Raw genomic sequence first — 15,528 nt, forward strand, 5'->3', positions numbered from 1 at the left:
TAATGTGTTTTGGTTCAGCGCAAAGATAAGTTAATATATTAATTTATGCAATCACGTGTACTGATTCTGCACATTTGACAGCTTGCCTTTATTTCCTATGATGTATAAACTTATTGTACGTTATACTTTTATAATGCCCATTATTGATTACTAAAACATATTCAGCAAAAGAGACAGGGTATCTTTCATATTTTCAATGAAAATGAAAGGAAGAAGTTATGTTATAGGCTCTGTTTTGTTTTAAATACACATGCTGTACAGTAAAGATGATAGTCATATAAATATGCAGCTATACGATGCCTCAACATTTTTGGTGTCTGTTAAGTTGTTCATGTCAAAATGAAAATTGACAGTTCCTTATATCATGTTTTCATTTCATTGTTAAGATGCAACAGCATAGCCAGGGTGATGTGAATGACGTCATAAAGTAGACTACACTGTTCCCTTTGAAGATTTACCCGACGTGTCCTCGGGAGTTTGTTTTCAATATTAAACTTGCGAAATCTGAACTTACAACGAAAGGATGCAAGACTGAACTTTGTGGAGGCTACTTAATATTGAGGAAAAAGCCCCAATCAGAGAGGTGAATGTCTGCAGTCAGGCCTCCGTTTTCAGATGTCTACGTTTTCCCCCATCCACACTGACACGAAGCAGCAGCGTTTTAAAATGAAACGGCCTCTTCAATTCAATTCAATTCAATTCAATTCAATTCACCTTTATTTGTATAGCGCTTATACAATATAGATTGTGTCAAAGCAGCTTCACATAAAAGTTCATAGTAAATTGGAACAGTGTAGTTCAGTTTGTAGTGTTTAAGTTCAGTTCAGTTTAGCTCAGTTCAGTGTGATTTAAATCACTACTGAGAGTCCAAACACTGAAGAGCAAATCCAACGATGCGCAGCTCTACAGATCCTGAACCATGCAAGCCAGCGGTGACAGCGGAGAGGGAAAAAAAACTTTACTAATTGGCGAAAGTGAAGAAAAAAAAACCTTGAGAGAAACCAGACTCAGTTGGGTACGACCATTTTAATTTCTCCGCTGGCCAAACGTCTTGTGCAGAGTTGCAGTCTCAGCGGCAGAGGCTGGAAGCTGTGCTCAGCGAAGACTCGTCTGTCTCTGGAGCGTCTTCAGTGCATTCAAAAAGCTCCATTTTCAGGGCTCCAGGGTAGTGTGGACGGAAATCATAACTGTAGCAAAACGTATGCGTGCAAATTTAACATTATTTAGAGTTTGAGTTTAAAGTCGCCAATGAATCAAAATGACCAAAAAGTACATATTTAGATATATTTTCAGGGAAAAATAGTTGTATTAATATACACTTTCTTCTGAAATATTAATTTCTCAACAAACTTTAATACAGGTTACACTTATTTGTTGAACAGGGTCATATGGATTATATTAAAGGTGCGAAAACATGGTCTACTAAATTTAGGCCAATTCCCCAGCATTAGATGGAGAAAAATATGAGATTGTGTGACTGAGCCAGTGTGTGAATAAATAATCAGGCTTTTTCATTTTTGCGTGAACTATTTATCTAACTCTACTTTTTTATTTTAGCCCATAATTGGTTTTATGTAATATAGCAAATATAAAATTTTATTACCCACTACAGGTCATGTATTCAGATATGGTTATTTTTATTTACTTTACACAATTCCTCATTTGTTTACAGCTCTGTTGTTAACGCTCTGGCGATCCACAAGCACTGTTTGTATTAAAGCCGCAAATTGAGCAAATTGAAAGATTGACAGAAGATCAAAAGATGATACAAAGCGTCTAGAGAATTTACAAAAGCGGAAATGACAGCACACACACACACACACACAGTTCTTCCTTCAACTCATCTGTCACGATATGAATGATGAGCGCACTTTAACCCACACTCTCCATCCGCAAAAGGTCTTCCATAATACAGACATGCATTATCACATCTGTCGCTCTCAATCTTCCTCTTTCCTCAGATCTCTGTGTATATTTCACCTTCCTCTAATCAGATTTCCGGCTTACCTTGTACTCATTCCCAGCCTCCATGCAGGGATTTGGCTCACACTGAGGACAGCACTGTCCTGGATGGACCACCAGGTTCTCATTCTGCATATAGAAACAGTACAAACCGCATGCTGTTTTAAACTTATTAGGCTGACAACATATAACCAGGGTTAATCGAAACAGAATTACACTATGAAAAATGACCACAAATGTAACAATAAAAGACTGTATCAGACTCATAAAGGGTCCCTTTAAGTTTGTCAGATGTGAGGTATCACTTGGCAAATAACTTTCTCCAACTGAATGAGGATAAAACAAGTCATGTTGTTCAGTAATAAGGTGTATGTTGTTTCTATCACTGTCTAAGGATGCTTCCTGAGGAAAAATACAAACAAACTGTCTAATGTGAGAAACTTTGGTGTCATCTTTGACTCTGACCTTGAAGTCAAATCAAAATGTACTCTTCCTAATTCTATATGTATACAGTAGTTCTTGTTTTAAGCAATGTATCTGTGCATGTCATCATTTTGTAAAAATTCATTTGCCCTCATAAGCTATAATCCAATAATATAACCTTTTCTCCCCCTCGAAATGACTTCCTTCACTACCTGGTCAGATGGAGTGATATCATTGGGTGTCTCCTTTTTTCAATGAATTCGTCCATTTGTCAATATTCCCTAATTTTGTTAGCAACGGCCATCTTTCAATAATTCAATCGTTTCCCAACAAATTCATGCACTGACCTACATTTTTTCTCTCATTTCAAGACCGTTTCAAGTAGATGTGTCACAATAGTGGAAAAAAGAACAGTCTCATCTTCCGTTTCATGACAAGTTTAAATTTGACTGACAGATCAATGCTGTTGTTCAGCATCTTTTTTTCTTTTTTAGATCAATATCTAAACTCAAATCCATCCTTACTTTTGAAGATATAAAGAAGGTTGTTATTATGAACCCAGTTGATCTCTTTGTGCTTGCAGTTCTGCATTCTCAGCTAAAATATAAAGGTAATAGAGCTTTCTCTGTTGAAGCTCCTAGTATCTGCAATGACCTTCCTCTGTTAAAATCTTCTCCAACACTGGCTTTATTCCAGCGTGCAATAAAAACTTATTTGCTTTCTGTTGTTTTGAAAAATGTCTAGTAAATCGTCTTAATCATCTGTTTTTTTTTCCTGTGTGCTTTTTCTTTACAGCACTTCGGTTCCACTTGTGGCGTTGAAAGTCGTTAAAAAATACTAAGTTGAGTTGCGTAAAATTCTAGAAAAAAACTGTTAAGTGGTTCATGGAGAGTTCCCTTATTAAATGATGATGATGAATACAAATTGAATGTAATTTTATAGGTTAATCACCTGCTTCGAATGTTATCACTCGATTGAATGGGCATTATCAGTGGTTATCAGTTAAAAGAAATTGGCCAGTAGGGGCCATCTGCGCTTCTTCTACTGGTAGGCTCAGAAGGCTGTTTCATCCATCCACATGGTAAATCAGCTATGCTAATAGAGAAGAGTCCAGATCCAGATCTGTTTTTACATTATTGTGACGGTTGGGTTTAGGGTTGGGCTAGGGGTAGACGTTAATAAAATACAATTATTGGGAAATGTAATAAATAATAATTCTTGCTGTTAATCAGCTATGCTAATAGAGAAGACTCCAGATCCAGATCTGTTTTTACATTATTGTGACGGTTGGGTTTAGGGTTGGGCTAGGGGTAGACGTTAATAAAATACAATTATTGGGAAATGTAATAAATATTAATTCTTGTGGTTAATCAGCTATGCTAATAGAGAAGACTCCAGATCCAGATCTGTTTTTACATTATTGTGACGGTTGGGTTTAGGGTTGGGCTAGGGGTAGACGTTAATAAAATACAATTATTGGGAAATGTAATAAATAATAATTCTTGCGGTTAATCAGCTATGCTAATAGAGAAGACTCCAGATCCAGATCTGTTTTTACATTATTGTGACGGTTGGGTTTAGGGTTGGGCTAGGGGTAGACGTTAATAAAATACAATTATTGGGAAATGTAATAAATATTAATTCTTGTGGTTAATCAGCTATGCTAATAGAGAAGACTCCAGATCCAGATCTGTTTTTACATTATTGTGACGGTTGGGTTTAGGGTTGGGGTAGATATGGGCTAGTAGGCGTAGAAGGCCCCTACTGGCACATATCTATCAGCTGATAACCACAAATAACATATTTATATGAAAGTAAAAAAAGAGTACTTTCATTATTTAAAGTGAAATGTTCATTTAACTCACATTTCACTTTAATTCCCTGTATGCTACTTACTTACAAATTTGATTCATCATGTGGCTTTTTATTATCACCTGTGTTTTGGTGCTTTTTGATTGTAATTTTATTGTCAAAGACGATTTAACTGACAGTTTAAGTTAACTTTTTTTCTGAAGCTAAACCCTAACAAGTCATCTTTTAATTCACTGAGAAAACAATTAAACTGACATTCCTTCAATTCTCTGTGAGCTACTTGTCACAAGATTTAACTCACCATGTGGCTTATTATCACCTCTGGATTAGTTATGTTTAAATGGTTAATTTACTATTCAATACTGTTAAATTGACAGTTTCAGGAGGTGAAAACAAGTAAGTCATCTTATAATTTGATAGAAAAACACCCTAAACTGACATTTCCTGTGTGCTACTTATGATAAGCTTTGATTTATAATGTGGCTTTCATTTTTTAGCTGGTATGTTTATTATAATGGTGCAAAACAGAGTTTAGTCCTTCAGGAAGTTGACATTTTAATATTATGCCAGTTAAATTATATATATATATATATATATATATATATATATATATATATATATATATATATATATATATATATATATATATATATATATATATAAATCCATTATAAAAAACAGGGTGGACATCATTTTTTCAAATTCAAAAATGTTGCTATCATATCCGTTGTATAATAAACTTCTGGCAACCCCAGCAGCCATCTTAAGTGTATTTTTTTCTATAAAGTGTGGAGATACTGTGCGAGATAACAGCAATTTACACATCTAGACAAGCTGCGCTGTGTTTTGCTTTTGCAGTTGCCGAAAGATCAAAACACGAGGCCCAGCTGACAGTTCAGTGTTGTTACTGACCACTTTGCATGTAACCGGCTGACACTCAGCCACCAGGCATTCAGTGTGTCCGTTTCTGCACCGGCACTTTGTACAGGGGCTTGACGTCCACTCCAACCCATCTCTGTACTCACGGCCTTCCCAGGAGCAAGAGACTGTGAAGTGAGAAAGATCATTTTAATTGCAGAATTATTCTAGAATTTCTAGAGGAAAAAAAACACAGATCATTGGTTATGACAGCATGAAGCATATAAAACCCTTTTGGGACAAACATAGCTAAGAAAAGCAAATGTTTTAAAGCAATCAGAAAAGCATAAAGAGAGAGAGAGAAGAAAGCAGAATCCGAGGCACACTGCAAATTGCTATTTACGTCATGACTCTAAAACTCCACTATAAGCTGTTGTGTGTAATATCTGCGCTACTTGTGACGCCAAACACATCTGTATTATCATCATCATCAAACTGTTTTTAAAGAGGTGGTCCAGAGTGTATTTTTAGGGCTTGGTTGTGTTTATAAGATGCAAAGCAATGCGTGCTCATGCTTTATTTGTAGAAAATCCCGTTGTTTTTTTATATATCTTACTTTGATTATATACAGTATAGCTACTAACATGAAAACGACTGTCATATTTCCTATTTCCTGCGAAAGACCGCCCTCAAGAGGCTCTGATTGGTCAGCTAACATAATGTGCTGTGATTCGCAGATCGGCTCCAAGTCACCAGGAAAAGCATGCGTTTTTGCGCTGTATAAACACTGTCAAAGTAGCTGCTAGCCATATCAGTTTGAGCTTGAATCAGACAGAAAATGACACGGAGGACACAGCTGAACCTCATGCCTGCTCTCATACCGTTAACGCTAGATGCATGTAATAGATCAATTTTAGCAAATAAAAAAACTTACAGGTTGTGGCTCACAATCCACAGCTTTGTCTATTTTGGCTGGAGGAGTTTTTAGCCGAGATTCTGGAAGCTGTCCTTTGTCAAATGCTAGAGCTATATCTTTTTTAGAATTCTCAGAAACATAATTAAAATTAAACTGTAAGCACTTCTCTCTTTGTGTCGTGTCCTTTAAAAGCCCAAATACAGAAACAGAACAAGCTCTGTGGAAATATCAGCATTTGGGCAGCATTTTAGCTTTCTCTGCTATTACATTACAGCGCCTCTGACCACACCCCTTGTGGTCAGGGGAGTATGCGCATGGTGAACACGCGTAACCTGAAGCGTTTGTGACCTCACTAGCCCGGATGTATTGTTTGTAGTCCCCAAACTTCGTTTACTGTAGGCTTTGCTAAGCTATCTCTGTAAAAGTCAATGTCTCCCTTAGCATTCAACTTTGAGCATATTACATTCAGAGATGTTGTTTATGTTCACACAGCTACATTACACATCAACTATAAATATGATATTGTGGTGGACCACCCCTTAAAACACTCTGCCATTGTTTGGGCACATTCATGGCCAAAATTTACAACATTTATTCTGCCAATGCTGTTATCTCTGCTCAACAGCAAACATCCCAATTTGTGCTCATTAAAATATCCCCACATTGCCATAATCAATAAACCAATTATTCCATATTGTGACACACAATGGAGAGTAATGAAATAATGAAAAAGAAAAAATGTAGAATGGGATCAGTTTCAATTATTTTTAAAGTAAATTAGGGTTGATTGTAAGAAAGGCATGACGTCAACTAAATGGCTTGCAGTGCAAATTCAGAATACATCACTACGGAGAATTGTATACTGTATTTATGATGTTTGATTAAATCAGTGGTTGCCAAAGTGGGGGTCGCAGGACAATGACAGGGGGTCCCCTTGGTGATTTTCAAAAATCAAATACAATTTATTAAACTATAAGAATTGTCATATTTTATCCATAACCCACAGAACATAAAAATAGTATTAATAGTTACATAAAAACACCAACATGCAAATGAAAATCCATCAGCCTTTCAATTATTTTGATTAATATTAGTTATATTAACAACACAGCAATAACATCAGCTGCTGCAGATTGATTTTATAGCACCAGGTTAAACTTTCTGACACCTTTATAGCAATCAAATAAAATCTCTGAGTGGCGGTCTCCAAAATTAAACCAAGAATACAATGCTGTGCCCACTAGTCTCTTTAGGTGAGGTTAATAATAAATTAAACAAATTAATGAATGAATGACTTGTATAGACTGTTGCACTTTTTTTGTGTTGTCAATACGCTTGTGTTTATATAGGCCTATTGTTGAGTGCGCAATGTTTGTATATCTATAACCACCTCCAAGAAATGTGGAGGTCGCAAGTCACTGGCATTGTTATTTTGGGGGTCGTGGGCTGAAAAGTTTGTGAAGCCCTGGATTAAATGACAATGTGAATAAAGTTAAAAACAAAACATTAAATAAACTGTTTAAAATAAGTTCAGTAAAATTCATTTAAAAAACAGCAATTTTATGTAAACTTTAGCATGTAAATCATGGTAAAAAATGTCAAATTTTCTTGGTTTTAATTGTTACGAAGCGGATGCTAACAGAAGTGCAAATTCAAGTGCATTTTATTAAAGGAAGGTCGTAGAGGCAATGGTCAATACAGGAGCAAAGCAGAAGAACAAGTGTAATCCGAAAACGAAGTCAAAAATCAGGCGAAAGGTCGGGATAGGCGGTAACGAATCAAACAATAGTACACAAACAAAAAGGTCAAACACGGGAAGACAAGACAACAGAAAATGCTTTGTCATTCTACGCAGGGTAAACAAGACTCAGCAATGTGATCAATAAAGGGACCAAAAAGAAAATAAATGAAAAGAATGAAGAATGTTTGAAACATGCTAATGGCCACTGGTTTCCAACATTCTTCAAAATATTGTCTTTAGCTTTCAGCAAAAAGAAAAATAAATATTTATAAATAAATATATCAATAAATATTGATGAATTGATGATTTTTTTTTATTTTAGGTCTTAGGCTAAATACAACCTCACTTTTTTTTCTTCTTTTTTTTGTTACTTAACTGATTTTGGGGGGAAAAAAACAAAAGAGCAATCACTTTTACAAAACAACATAGTATCCCATTAAACTGTCTATGTGTGTGTGTTTGCAGTTACTGTACCTCCATTATGAGCACAAACTGGACAGCAGTCTCCATCTGGGATGAAAGGACTCTGGTCTTTCCCACAGCTGAGAGGAGGACAGGCGCGCGGCCCACAGGTCACCTTCCCATGAGCACATGTGCACACCGAACATTTGGAGTTACTCCACTGACTATCATGCTAAGGAGAGAACGAGCAGTAGATCAATGCATGGTTAAAGGGACGTGTTTATATAATTGGTGGCTTGACTTTTAAACTGTAATATTTATTGTTTAGAGCCCCAATGCCAACACAGTTTGCTCCCAAAAGTAAATGCTACTTGACTTGGAAGCTACACTGCTAGAATTTTAAACACGGCACCAAGTGGCTCTTTAAAAAGGGGGTGATTGGGACAAAAAGAGAAGCTCTCTCTGTCTGTGAGGAGTGGAACACAAACAAGAACACTTTTGTGCACAAAATCAAGCAATCAACGAGCCGCTGGTGCTCCAGCAAAAAAAAGTGGGAAGATTCGCCAAGGGACAGGATGAGGCTTTTAGCATCTTTTAGTGGAGCTGTGTCATCATAAGCAGCGTCGCTTACCCCATAAACCAGTCCTTCATGGTGACAGATGCCGGGCAAAGGCGCAAAGCATTCAGGACAGCACTTGTTAGGTGGGATTCTTAAACGCTCACCCTAAGAAAACATCCAGAGAGAGGTGGATTAGCATGCAAGAGATAGCTTTGAATTAAGATATTAAACATATGATGAGTTTTCAAAAATTACTGATCACTTCAGAAAAGGTTTAAATCAGGACCAAAGGGAAATGATAAAGAATCTACTGTAATGACAGTAATGCTTATACATTATTAATATGCTTTAACATTTTATCAGGCAAGCAACTATATGTTTGTAACTTTACTGGCACTGACTATTCACCTCATTCTCCGCGTACGAGTGAGCGCAGCCATTTGAATCATTTGGCTCGAGACTTCCGGTCTCATTCACTTCCATTCATTTTTAGACGTTAAAAACAGCTCGTTTTGCTGCTTGGCGCTGCAAACTGATATTTTCTTATTATATTATTCTACTTTTTCTGTATTGTCATGCAAACACTTGTTTGTAGAGTAAGTAGTGTGACCGTTTTCTGCAGTTTATTATTCCTAGTCATTTCTCCCATAGGCAGCTGAATCTGAAGTTCTGAAACAATCGAAAAAAATGCGCACACTTCCGCATTGAAGAATAAGGTCGATATGGTAGATATACGGGTAGATTTCAGCTGTGGCGGGTTTGACAGTCACTCCCACTAGCCACTTTGGCTGGTTGATAATTTTTAAATTGTAGTTTTCTTAAAAAGCAGAGTTCAACTATTAGGATTGCCCAATGAGGGGCCAGCGTGAGAGATGACAATAATAACTGTGTTCGCGTGAGCAGGTGGATACCATACGAGAGGATGATCACGCGCACAGGCAATCCTGATGAGGCAATCCTGACGAGAGCTTTAGTGTCAAGGAGGATTTCAGATGATGTGATGTGTGCCAGTGTTTAACAATTTCAAAAAGAAAAGTTTCGTTCCGCGAAACATCTCTGCCTGGAAACGTACAAAAAGCGATGTTCATGCACCCACAGTCCAGCTTTTTTCAAGAACTCCAGGTTTTTTAAAGGTCTTTTTAGCAGCAGCTTGCTTTCGCTTTAAGTTATGTGTAAAATGTGCGTGCTTTAAAATGTGATCGTCCTTTTATTATCACACGCGGTATTTTTTCACCTGCTTTCTTTTGCTTAGTTATTTTGGGCTAAAAATTATTTATATTTTACCGCTTTTTTTGTTTGTTTTTGGTGTGTCTAAAGAAAAAGGTCCTTAGTGTTTGAGCCCTGAAAAGTCATGTGAAATAAAAACAAATTGCAATGCTACACTATGAAATCACAACCCATTTGCTCATGCTCATTGAGCAAGATCATATACAACACAAAAAAGTAAAATGAACGAGGAGGCATGTGGAAAAACACAAAATCTAAGTTATTTTAAGCCATCTATAAGTCATTTTAGCATGCCAAAGTCAAATTTATGCATATAAAATATATTTTCCCAACAACAAAATTGTGGCTAGTGAAAATGGCGAGTGGCTGTAATGTTGGCTGGTGATCAAAAAAGTTAAGGTCAAGCCCTGTATATGCGTGTGTGCATGCGTGCGTGCGTGCGTGCGTGCGTGCGTGCGTGCGTGTGTGTGTGTGTGTGTGTAATACTATTAATAATATATTTTAAAAACGTTATGTTATTTTTTAAAGTAACCCTTAAGTATTCATTAATATTTTGAATAAGCTTTCATTTTTAGATTTACAGTTTATTTTGTTTTGTACTGTTGTATTTTTCTAGATCTCTATTAGTCTGTCTCATTATTATTTTTGTTTATTTTATGCTACAAAATTTACAATTGTGTACAGTTACAAACGAAACGTACAAAAAATGTTTTTAAAACACACTTTTCATTTGGTCTAATGGCAGTAATTCAATTACAATGTGTTTTTGACGTCTCCACAAGATATACACTTCTAGGTAACAATGTTTATTCCCTAGCACATTCATTAGCACATTTTAGCACATTTCTGAAAATAAAATTTCAAAAAGGATGTTTTTGCAGTGAAGCCATAGAAAAGATTTCCCTGAAAATGTTTAAGCGACCAGCTCATAATATTTTAGTAAAACATTTTTACACAAAAACAACCTTGGAGCTGAAATGTGCTATAGATGTTAAAGTTCTTTATGGATCCATCAATGCAAATAAAGAATCTTTTCAGAATGTATTTGTGAATTTTTGAATGACTAACTCGCAGTTACTTTTTGCCACACACAAATGTTTATACCAGACAATGAAATATACAAACACTCTTGGAACACCATTTAGGTGATTCGATTCGAGGACCAAAAGTAACTGTTGTATCTGTAAATGAACTCCATTAGAAACCTTTTGGGAACAATAATGTTTACAAATACTGACAGAAATACTTGATAGAGCCCTCGTGGTTTGAACCATTTGCTTCTTAGTATTGGTTGTTTTTAATTGGACCGAAAGCATTAATGTTTAATTGGCTGTGTATATTCCAATGCATTCATTTATCCAGGCACTGTTATTGCCCTGTTTTAATGGCCTGTGAGCTAATACTTCATTCTTACCCTCTGAAAGTCACACTGGGGATTTCGGCAGCGCGTGGGTTTGCAGATGACAATATCATTGTAGCAGATGCAGTCTTGACAGGTGTCTGGTTTCCATGATGTATTATTCTATAACAGGAAGAAAAGTACAAAGACATAAATCCATGCACACCGAATACTGTCATCTTTCAGTTTATGGGGCATGAGTTGCGAATGACATGACACCATAAAAGCCAAGCCTTGACATTGTTACAAATGGAGATGGCAGCATGAAGAACCCAGAAACAAATCTGACCAGTAATGAATTCTTATCATAATGTATGATGTGATTTTATTTGTTAAGTGTGTTAGAAAGCCTGAATTTATCTTGCATTTAACCCCAGACATGTTCATTCTCTACAATAAATGTTAGAGCATCAACAGATAAGGCTAAAAGAGGTCGTTTGGGCATTTTAAGATGTATTAACAGTCTTCCCTGAGGGACCTACTCCTTTAAAAGGGTATCAGATGAACAGATAGGTAAAACAGAGCAGAGCCTATACTTTCAAAGTCAATGTAGCCTTTTTACTGAGCACACACAAATAGACAGAAAACACTCTGAGAGTTTGAACTAGTCCTCAAATAAAGTGCTTTTAAAATAATAATTTAAAAAATCTTCTGAATCAAACACTGTGCTGCTTTGACTAACATAAATTTGATGATCAACACTAGACATGGGCCGGTATAAGTTTCTGACAGTATGATAACCTTTGATAAAAATATCCCGGTATCACAGTATTGTGATTAGTGCTCTAAAAAAAAGTTCTGGGTAAAAAAACAACAACTTTTTCCCCTATTAAACAAAATACAGTATATTTTATTTTAGGAAATATTTATAACTAGAATTGTACATTTCCAAAATGAAAATGTGAGTGGGGTTTGCCATGGCAATACGCTGGGGTAAAATATGCTAATTGTGTTAGCATTATGTTAACATCATGCTAATCAAGTTGCTAGCATGATGCTAACATGATTATCAGGTAGCTAGCTAGCATGATGCTAATTGTGTTAGCATAATATTAACAACAAGCTTGATCTGGGCCTATTATAATGGCAGTCTATGGGATCAGTTTGGGGCGTGGCTTGAAAGCTTCATTATCATATTGAGACCCTGATTAGTTGCCTGAGTCAAATGAGCCCACCCCTATGTCTGTACGACACACCTATGTAATGCTATTGATGTGTGACATTTATGATGGGAGTCACTGGGATGAATGGATTTTAATGGCCCATGTAAAGTCAATGGGAAACTTTGGGACGTCCTAGCACCTCAGGGGTACAATTTATACCCCCATGTGGGATATGGTCTTACTCAGAAAACCGCACGATTTTGGATCACATTTTGGATCTGGGGCAAAAACTGTGGGACTAGTTGCACGCCCAAAAAAACGCATGGAAGAAGAAGGAAGAAGAATAAGTATGGAGAATAAAGGCAAACCCCACTAATAATTTGGAACAGTAAACATGTCAGGCTAAACAATTAAAATAGATCCTTGACTTTTGCTGTCTTTATTAGTTTCAATAACACAGAAACTCTTAAAAAAACAAACAAAAAAAAACATACATATACCTTAGGAACGGTATAACAAAAAATTTTTGAGGTTTTAAAAACTTGACTTTTCCAAACCATGGTAAACCTTGAAACCGGTTATCATCCCATGCCTAGAAACACATGGGAACTTGTGTCATTGTGGGGAGCAAAATTGCGGTCCCTATGAGTAAACATGCTTATCGATAACACAAAATGAGGTATTTTGAAAATGTAAAAATGCAGATTGTTTTCCGTGAGGGTTGGGTTTAGGGGTCGAGGGATAGAATATACGGTTTGTATAGCAGAAACAACATTACGTCTATGAGAGTCCCTACCTGGATATAAGAACAAGTCTATGTGTGTAAAAAGCAGTCACCATTGTATGACAGTAAAAATTTGTGTTTATTCATTCAGATGTCAACTTACTGGAGTGTATGTCAGTCTTACCTAGTACACACAACAAATATGACACCATTCGTGATCCAGTTAAATCATAAAATATGACACAGCTATTTTTAAAAATGGATTTTCACTGCAACTTTGCATTCATTCGTCAGTTGCTGCTCAGAGTAGTTCATAACACACTATGCCCAATGTAAACTTATTTGAGAAATGTTCTGCGATGTAGTCTCTTCACTTATATGCTTGCTTCAGGCTTCATGATGATATCAGCCAGATTTTGATGTGGTCTGATGATTTATAAATGATAATGGGTGTTTTATCTCATATGGCCAAAGAGACAAGGTACATTGTTTGTTTACACTCTTGTAGGTTGAAAGTTCCACCCTGTAATAGACATCCTGCATGTGACGGCAAATGATAATTGGTTGGGAACCAATGCAGAGTTGGTGCCAGGACATACTCTAGGACACCTGTAGCACCTTACTTAAATATAATATATTTTTTTAATGCGGGATTGCACATAAATTGAACCTCCTATGCATTGAATCTTCATAATAATGGGAGAAATTCTCACACACATGTACTGTATTTGCTTCATCTTGGATCAAATTGTAAAAATAGCCTATACTTCCACATAAGCATAAAAAAACACCACAAATGGACTGTCCAATGTGAACATGGCATGCTCTCTATTATTCTGCATCATAATGAGCTGCTTGTAAATATAGTATCTGCTTCAAAGTTACATTATTCAAATATTACATGCTGTTTTGCACTTTGTAGTGTTAGTGATTATGACCTCCGTCTGCAGACTCAATATAGCAGCCATAAAGCATCAGTAAATCACCTCTTCAAAACGCGTGTTTTATCTTAAGGTAACATATAAGTCTAAAAATAAATTCCTGCTCACTGATATTCATCATCTAACAAGCAGTGCTTCAACTGCGAGGAGATGCACGCAATGTAGTCTATTTTTATGTCGTAATAAAAACAATTCAATCAAAATCACTACAGTGAGTTTAACCATGTGCCATCAATGTCTGATTTTATGTTCTTAAACTCATTAAAAAAAATAATTAAACTGTGTTATTAAATCAAAGTCTGTCAAATCCATCAGGCAGTGCGTTACGTCATTATTGTAAGTCTATCTAAAAATGTATGTAACAGATATATGCACACAAAACTTAAATATGCTCTTTCTGATCATAAATTCTGTACAGCTGCATTATGAATCACACTCAGTGACAGCTATCCTGAGGAGCCAGCATGTCAAACTGACATTTTGAGCAAGTGTTGATGGGTTGCTCGTTTGAGCACAGCACCAAACCTCTGAAGTGACGCTCGCCACAGATGTCTTAATGGCAAATGGCCCCTGTGCGGCTCCGAATGGTCTTGGTGAGATCTGAGCACACTCAAATTCTCAGAAAACAGTCGGTGGTTTTGAGAGGTCCAGAATCACGTTAGAGTCTCAATTTTTAGTGTTGTGAAATGATTTCTGATGCATGATGTCACACCTTAAGCTAAAATGTAAAAATGTAACTCTGCATAAGGATCAATTTATACACAACCGGTCAAAAGTTTGGGGTCAGTTTTTATTTTTATGTTTTTTTTTAAGAAAATTATTCTGTTCATCAAGGTGGCATTTATTAAATGTAAAGAAATCGTTAAATAGTTAAACAATCATTAAAAGTTTACATTTCAAATGAAATTATTACTCCAGTCATTATTGATCTTATTACTATTAATAATAATAATAATAATAATAATAATAATAATAATAATAATAATAATAATAATAATAATAATAATAATAATAATAATAATAATAATAATAATAAATATTAAAGTGAATTCTGAAGGATCATGTGACTCTAAAGACTGGAGTAATGAAGCTGAAAATTCATCTTTAAAATCACTGGAATAAATGATTCAATTAAATTATAAATTACTTTTGAACAGTTTTTTTTTTAGTGCAATAACATTTCACAATTTCACAATTTGTTCTGTATTTCTGATGAAATAAATGCAGCCTTGGTGAGCAGGAGAAGCTTATTTTAAAACATTTTTAAAAATCCTACTGACCCCAAACTTTTGACCGGTAGTGTATGTCCGAGAAAAAGCCTTCTATACGTTAACAGGGATAGATCACCCAAAAAAACTCACTAAAAACACTCAAGTGGTTCTAAATTATAAGTTTATAAGATATTTTGAGATTTTTATATCATTGAAAAAACAACCATTGACCATTGCTATTTTGGAAGTC

General features: G+C 35.8%; 1 protein-coding gene across 2 annotated transcripts in view; it reads right to left on the reverse strand.

Annotated features, from left to right (window-relative positions):
* The window catches only part of fras1 (Fraser extracellular matrix complex subunit 1), a 252,169-nt gene that overhangs the window by 174,750 nt on the left and 61,891 nt on the right, over positions 1–15,528 (reverse strand). For both annotated transcript variants that reach the window (XM_056458293.1, XM_056458292.1), the window contains exons 3-7: positions 11,315–11,422; positions 8,746–8,838; positions 8,187–8,346; positions 5,110–5,243; positions 2,008–2,091 (exon numbers count right to left, since the gene is read on the reverse strand). In XM_056458293.1, the coding sequence (XP_056314268.1) occupies positions 2,008–2,091; positions 5,110–5,243; positions 8,187–8,346; positions 8,746–8,838; positions 11,315–11,422 (579 nt within the window). The remainder of the gene's footprint in view (positions 1–2,007; positions 2,092–5,109; positions 5,244–8,186; positions 8,347–8,745; positions 8,839–11,314; positions 11,423–15,528) is intronic.

The sequence above is a fragment of the Danio aesculapii genome, chromosome 5, assembly GCF_903798145.1.
Source record: "Danio aesculapii chromosome 5, fDanAes4.1, whole genome shotgun sequence".
In the NCBI taxonomy this organism is placed as follows: Eukaryota; Metazoa; Chordata; class Actinopteri; order Cypriniformes; family Danionidae; genus Danio; species Danio aesculapii.